Here is a 7,567-nt window from a genome sequence, read left to right as displayed (position 1 = left end):
TACTTTAGGAACATAAAATATGACTATGGACATTTTTACTTGGCATGAAATGATCACAACTAGCATATTAAGAATATAGTGTATCCAAACAGTTATTACAAACAGAATAACCACCCACATGCAAAAACAAAACTGAAACCTTATTATTTTCTTCTGACAATCGCACCTCCTAAAGGAAGAAATGCATCTTGTTCTTGCATTGGAGAGTTCAGTTTGTAACCTAGGACTTGCTTGCCCTCAGTGCCCAGAAATTAGATCAATCTGATACCATATATATATATTAGAAATGATTTGGAAAATATTTGAACACCTTGTCTTAAAATATTTTATTCATCATGTTAAAATAAAATGTTCCATAATCAATTTTTTTCTTTTCTTTTTTCAATTTTTCCAATTTTTTGGAAAAAAACAAAAAAGGCTTCAGGAAAAAAACGTGGAAAAAACGTTTCCCCACCCAAATTTTTCCGGTTTTTTTCCGGGCCTTCACATCTCTAAGGAAGGATGCAAGCCATTGCAAGGCAAGCCCCTGAACTCCAGAGTCGGCGAGATGGTAGATCAGTAGCTGATGGCTGATGGTGTCAAACGCTGCTGACAGGTCTAACAACCACAGCACTGCCGACCTGCCTCAATCCAGATGCCTCTGGAGGTTGTCTGTGAGGGCGGCCAGTGCTGTCTCCGTCCCATGTTCTGGGCGAAAACCGGACTGGAAAGGCTCTAAAGTGGAAGTGTCATCCAAAAAGCTCTGTAGCTGGACGACCACGGCCCTCTCGGTTAACTTGCTCAAATAGGGCAAGTTGGAAACCGGCCCAAAGTTGGCCAATTTGGCTGGATCCAGAGATGTTTTTTTTCAAGAAGGGATGAACCACAGCCTCCTTACGTGTTCCAGGGAACAGACCCTCCAAGAGGGAATTGCTGATAATCTCCCCTAGGGCACCTCAGAACCCACCGTGACCAGCACAATGGGACAGACAATATGGTGCAGAACAGGAAGGACCTCCTTCATTCTACGATCAGGGCTATTTTTGGGCAGGAACGCACAGGAACGGAGTTCCCGCTGGCTCCCAAGTTGGCCACGCCCAGCAGGACTCATTAGCATAATGGGCCACACCTAACAGCAGAAACTCATTAGGATTGGCTACAGTAGGGGCGTGTGGCTTAACATGCAAAGGAGTCCCTGCCAACGTTCCCTCTAAGCTGTGGAGTCTTGTGAGCAAAAATTCTACTTTGTGAGCTGCTGGCATTAAAGTTGTGAGCGAGGCATTTGGCTACTGCATAAATCAGTTTCCTCTGGAGCCATCCTTCCTGAGCGAGGACAAAAATGTGTGAGCCGGAGGCTAAAAAACTGTGAGCTAGCTCACACAAACTCAGCTTAGAGGGAACACTGGTCCCTGCTACAAAAAAAGGCCTTAGGTGTTGACAACAAACAAGGTAAACAGAATAAGAAGCAAAAGGTGGGTGTGGCTGGATGACTATACTTCTGGTAACATGGGGGTGCGGCCTAATCGGCTAATGAGCCATGCTCTCATGGGTGTGGCCTATTATGCTAATGGGTTTCTGTTGTTGGGTGTGGCCTATTATGCTAATGAGTTCCTGCTGGGATTTTTCTACAAAAAAAGCCCTGACTGAAATGATCCATAACCTGACTAGAAGATGTGCAATGGAGCCCTGAGTTCACTCACTGTCTCAACTGTGGCAGGGAGGTCATGGTGGAGGGACAAGACTGTCCGTGAAATAGCTTGCAAAAGCCTCACAGCCAATGTCCCTAGCGTTGGACCTGCCTTGTGGCAGTGTCGTCGTGGACCGAATCGTTCTAAACAATTGTGCTGGGCATGAGCTTGCAGACGCAATCGAAGCTGTGTAGTACTCTTTCTTCGCAGCTTTAACTGCTGTCTCATAGGATCTCCTAAACGTCCTATCGGATGTCCTTGTGGCTTCGTCGCGGGCACAGCGCCACTGTCTCTTTAGCTGTCTCAGCCTTCGCGTCATCAGCCGCAACTCTTGGGTGTACCAAGGTGCGAGCTTGGAGCGAGGGTGCAGAGGGCGTCGGGGAGCAATCTCGTTGGTGGCTGCGGAGAGTCGGCTATGCCAATCCTCTACAAGCTCATCTAACAAACCGCCAGGGGGCATCGGATTCTGTAGAGCCATCTGAAGCTGCGTAGGGTCCATTTGGCTCCGTGGGCAAGCTAAAATATGCTCGCCGCCCACACAGAGTTGGGATGAGACATTCAGACGGGCCCTCAGGCCAAGGTGGTCCGACCATGGCACTGCCAAGGTAGTGATCCGGTCCACTGTAACCCCCGCCGCGAAGATCAAGTCAAGCATGTGCCCAGCCCGGTGAGTGGGAGTCATTACACATTGGGAGAATCCAGAATCCACACTAGGTCCGTTGCCTGAGTGGAGGCCGCATTGTCGGGACCGTGCTGCTCTAACCACTAGGATCCCCCCCCCCCAATGTTTTAACTATTGTTTTCAATCTTTGGTACTTATTTTAAGCTTTGCTTTTAATTTGTCTTAATGATGCATTTGCGTGTCGGTTTTACTGGCTTTAAAGATGACATTTTTAATTTTTATGTTTTCCTTTGTTAGTCGCCTCGCTGGCCCTGTGGGGGCAGAAAGGTGAAGTAAAGATCTTATTCATAAATAAAATACACCACACTGGGACCGTGCTGGCTCCTCAATCTAGGCAGAACGTCAGGCCTTACCTTTGCCTTCTGAAGCACGTGGCCTCTGCCGGGGGAGGTGCTCGAAGAGGAATGCCTTTTTAAAACCACCGCACTGTTCACAGGCACTGAACATTCGGTATCGCTCGTGTCACAGCTGGAGATGGGCGAGTTTTCCAGTGTCTGATGTTTAAGCACTGGAGACTGAATTAAGAACACAGAACAATCTGAGGGAAGATTCATCAAAGTGCATAACATTCATACACGGATGAGTTTTAGATTTAATTTTAAAAGATGACAACTGGGGCTGGGTGTACATGTGAGAAAAAAGTACTCGGGGTGGGGGGGGTGGGGGGAGACTTTCCTCCTCTTCCCACATACAAGAATTCAGGTCAATCAATGGCCAGCAGACTCAGGATGGACAAAAGAAAGCATTCTCTGCATTTACTGTTCTCAGGCCCTGTTCACACGGAGCATTTGCAGACTGGGCCCACGCTGGAACAGAAAAAGATGCGGCTCAAAACCACACTCAAAGACCCCGGGGCCAACGCTGTACTGATTGCAGAGTCACCCCTGAATGGCCATAAAGCGGCCATAAGTCTATGCAGACGGCTGCTATAAAACCGAGAGATCAAGCGAAGTGAGAGGGGCCTGCAGTCTGGACACTGCCATAAAATTCGGCAATTCATCTAAGTGAAAGTGGCCTGTGATGCAGAGGGGAATTTATGTTCCAGCCTGGGTTTGGTAAGACAGAGGAGCAAACGCTAGATGCAGACTGGGCCTAAGAGTGTCCCGTCCCAACGTATTTGGTAACAACGGCTGATTCTGCATTGGCTTTTCCCTCCGTTGTCTTACCAAACCCACGTTGGAACCAGAAATTCCCCTCTGCAGTGCATGCTGGTTTCACTCCCTTTGACTATCCGGATTTATGGTATCGTTCACACTCCATACCTCTTTCGAGTTCTTTGATCGTGGGATTTAATTGTACCTTCCGCATAGACTTATGGCCGTTTTATGGCCGTTCAGGGGTGACTCCGCAGTCCGCGCGGGTGTTGCCCCCAGGTATTTGGATGTGGTTTTGAGCTGCACTTTTCCCTCCCAGTTGAGAAAATGTGGAGCGAATGCCAGATGCAGAATCGCCCCATATCAAAAGCAGAACGGATCCAAGTACCTGGGCGCTGGATGCTCCTGGTTTGGGCTCTATTGCCAGCCCTAGTGTGATGCCTCCAGCCAAGGCCTTCTTCAGGTTTTCTTTCACCTCAGTCAACTCCAATTCCAGAGAGACACGTTCAGACTCCTTCACCTTGCACTCCTCTTCCAGCTTCTTTAATTTGTCTTCAAGGATAATTAGGGTTTTCTTGCCTGAAATCCAGAAGGGAAAGTGCTTTTTAAGGCAGGGTGAACTTTTACGTCCCTGTTTGACTTCAGTTTGGGAGCTGCGGTGGCTCAAGTGGTTAAGAGGCTGAACTGCAGGCTGTGGAAGGTCAGTAGTTCAGCAGTTCGAGACCTGGGTGCTGCATGATGGAGTGAGCTCCCATCTCTAGTTCCAGCTCCTGCCAACCTAGCAGTACGAAAGCAAGAAATGGCAAGTAGATAAATAGGGACCACGTCGGTGGGAAGGTAACAGGGTCCCGTGCGCCTTGGTGTTTAGTCATGCCGGCCACATGACCACGGAAACGTCTTCGGACAGCGCTGGCTCTTCGGCTTTGAAACGGAGATGAGCACCGCAACCCTAGAGTCGGATTCGACTGGCTTTCGAGCAAGGGAGACCTTGACCTTTACTTGACTTCAGTGGGGCTTCCTCTTCCACAGTAAATAATTTCACAATTGCAACACTGGCACAACATAAGAGTCACTGCGAACTTGTGGCTGAGATGGGGCCGTGACTCAGCTGTAGAGCGTCTGCTTTACATGCAGAAGGTCCCAGGTCCAGTCCCCGGCATCTCCAGTTAAAAGGATCTGACAAGATGGGTAGGTGATGTGAAAACCCTTGACCTGAGATCCTGGAGAACTACTTCCAGTCAGAGTAGAGAATACTTGCCTTAAGAGACCAGGGCCTGACTCAGTAGGCAGTAGCTTCAGGTGACCCTATCTCAATTTGGTACTTTAGTAAATCACTTAAGATTACTTTAGTAAATCACTTATCACATGTATTGTGATAAGTCTCCCCCACACCAGTCTTCATTAATGGCTAGTTCAATTTCTCCAAGTGTGATTATCTCCTGCAGGGTTAGGACACTGAGCTGCAGACCAGAAGGTCGGTAGCTAGGCAATTCGAGACCCGAGTGCTGCGTGACGGAGTGAGCTCCTGTCTCTGGCCCCAGCTCCTGCCAACCTAGCAGTTCAAAAGCAAGAAACTGCACGGAGATAAATAGGTACTGCGCCGGTGGGAAGGTAACAGTATTCCGTGCGCCTCGGCATCTAGTCATATCGGCCACATGACCATGAAAACATCTTCGGACAGCACTGGCTCTTCGGCTTGGAAACGGGGATGAGCACCGCCCCCTAGAGCCGGATTCCACTGGCTTTCGAGCAAGAGAAACCTTTACCTACATCCTGAGAGGCAAAATAAATCTATGCCTCACCAATGCAAAACAGGCAAGCCCAATCTCGTCAGATCTTGGAAGCCAAACAGAGCCGACCCTGGCAAGTATTTGGATGGGAGTCCTCCAAGGAATACCAAGGCCAGTAAAAGGCGAAAGATTCAGTACGGCTGCAAGTTCCCATCGTAAACTTGTGAAAAAAGTGACATCTGATTGGCCAAGTTAAATAATCCCCCCCCCAGTCAGGTTTAGTGTTAATTCCCCACTTTTCTTCCTTAAATCAAGTCAAGGGTGTAGTTGGCCCCTCTTTATCCTAGTATTTGGGAGCTGTTAATGATCCCCTCCCTACTTTGTGTTGGGGCAGGATGGATTTTAGGATGACAGGCCCCTGAGTTCATCTAATAGGTCCTTTGACCTTCGTCCAGGGGTAGTGTAAGGGTAGGGGGGCAGCACATTTCCATCTGTGCTGTTTTGCTCTGCTGTCCACTCATTCCTACTATATGTTTTTACTCTACTGATTCATTTCTGGAGTTTGAAAAACGGTTTGTAAGGGATTTCCCCCTGCTGTGTTTTAGAGTCGGACTTTCTTTTTCGTGTATCTATTTGTTTTAACTTTATTTATTTTTCAGGGCTCTTTTTGTAGCAGGAACCCCTTGCATATTAGGCGACACACCCCTAATGTAGCCAATCCTCCAAGAGCTTACAGAGCTCTTCTTACAGGAGCTACTGTAAGCTCTTGGAGGATTGGCTACATTAGGGGTATGTCGCTTAACATGCAAATGAGTTCCTGCTACAAAAAGAGCCCTGATTCTACTTATATCCCACCCTCCCCGCGAACAGGCTCAGGGCGGCTCACGTTAATCGGCACGAGGTACCACAAAATCCACATAAAACATTTAAAACATCTTAAAACAAGTGAATAATCAGAGTGCTAGCAGTAATCATTTCCTTCGTTAATTAAGATGGCGTGCTCTATGGTGTAATGAGCAGGATTTCAGACGCAATGATCTTCCGGCGTCACACGAAGGTATGGCTCGATCTCCAAACTGGGGCCAGCCCGCTACCACAAATGTTGGTGGCAGTGGTGGGGCGGCTCCTAGTTGAAAGCCTGGCGGAAGAGCTCCGTCTTGCAGGCCCTGCGGAACTGTAAAAGATCCCGCAGGGCCCTGATCTCTTCCGGGAGCTCGTTCCACCCGTATGGCCTTACAGGTTTAATGGGAGCTGCCTCAAGAGCATCATGCTAGGAATGTAGGTATACAATGTTTTACATAAATACAGTTATTTTTTAAAAAACCAAAGAATACCAGGGCCAGGAAGCAGAGGCAGGCTATCAATCCACTTCTCTGAACGTCCTCCATGCCCCAGTAGGAGTTGCCAGAGGTCGCCAGGACTTCCAGGCACGGTTGCACGCACACACACACAAAACTGCAAAAAATACCAACCCCCTCCCCCAGTTTATTTTGGCTGTATTATTTTTGCCTTCAATATAGCAGAGCCCTGATGCTCTGCAGCACAACAGAGGTTTACAGGGCTCAGTCCTTGCCTCTTTCTTAGAATGCTGCTGCAACACTGCACAAGCAACCGCCCAACTCCGCCACAGAGGAGGAATCAGGAAGGGTCGTGGAAGCACTGATAGGATGGCTCAGGGATGCGGGCGGCAGCTGACTGGACCGTTATCTTTTCAATTCTTCTGTGCCCTTCTCCTCCCCTTTGAACAGAGAGGAGGGATCCCAGGTGTCTGGAACTGCCGCTCAGGCCGTAACCTCCGCTTTCAGCTCCTTGTGCGGACTTGCGCAATGCGCTGGGAATTCCATGTTTCGGGCTGCATAGGGGCCCGATTTGAATCGGGCCCTCTCACAACCTGACTGTTCTCAATATGAATTCACACATGAAAACATTTTTCCAACCGCTGGACTAGGGTTGCCAAGTCGTTCTGACTCACCGGCGGGGGAGTGTTGCCTCGGTCTGGGAGCTGCCGAGAGAGTTTTCCCTCCAACGATTGGGGCCACGCCCCCAACGTGCTCTACGTGGTTGTGTCACTTCCTGTGACGCACCCACGCTGCGTTTCAGGGGGCGGGGTTCCGTGGCGGTGGAAATCGGGCCTCCAAAGTGGGGGTTTACCCACCCCCCGCCCCCACTTGGCAGCCCTACTTCCCATAGAGTTACCAGCAATTCCTAGAGTTACCCATGGTCACATGTGGGTTTTCCCTGGAAGACATGCCATCACACCTGCAACCAGAGGTCATTTCGGGGGGGGAACGCGGGGGATCGCAGTTCCCCTGGGTGAGGTATGGGGGGCGGGGCACATGACGAAGCCCCACCCCCTGCTTCTGGCCGCCCCGCTTCCAGCCCTCATTTAGCCAG

General features: G+C 49.4%; 1 protein-coding gene across 1 annotated transcript in view; it reads right to left on the bottom strand.

The window, feature by feature from the left end:
- Positions 1-2,582: 2,582 nt before the first annotated feature.
- Positions 2,583-7,567, bottom strand: part of AFAP1 (actin filament associated protein 1) — a gene marked incomplete at its 5' end in the record, with an annotated part of 30,807 nt that continues 25,822 nt past the window's right edge. Inside the window, 3 exons of the mRNA XM_015406425.1 lie at positions 2,583-2,600; positions 2,703-2,864; positions 3,832-4,022. Of these exons, the coding sequence (XP_015261911.1) occupies positions 2,583-2,600; positions 2,703-2,864; positions 3,832-4,022 (371 nt within the window). The remainder of the gene's footprint in view (positions 2,601-2,702; positions 2,865-3,831; positions 4,023-7,567) is intronic.

The sequence above is a fragment of the Gekko japonicus genome, unplaced genomic scaffold (genome assembly GCF_001447785.1).
Source record: "Gekko japonicus isolate JY-2015 unplaced genomic scaffold, Gekko_japonicus_V1.1 scaffold3279, whole genome shotgun sequence".
NCBI classification, from domain to species: domain Eukaryota; kingdom Metazoa; phylum Chordata; class Lepidosauria; order Squamata; family Gekkonidae; genus Gekko; species Gekko japonicus.
This window is presented reverse-complemented; position numbering and strand designations above follow the sequence as displayed.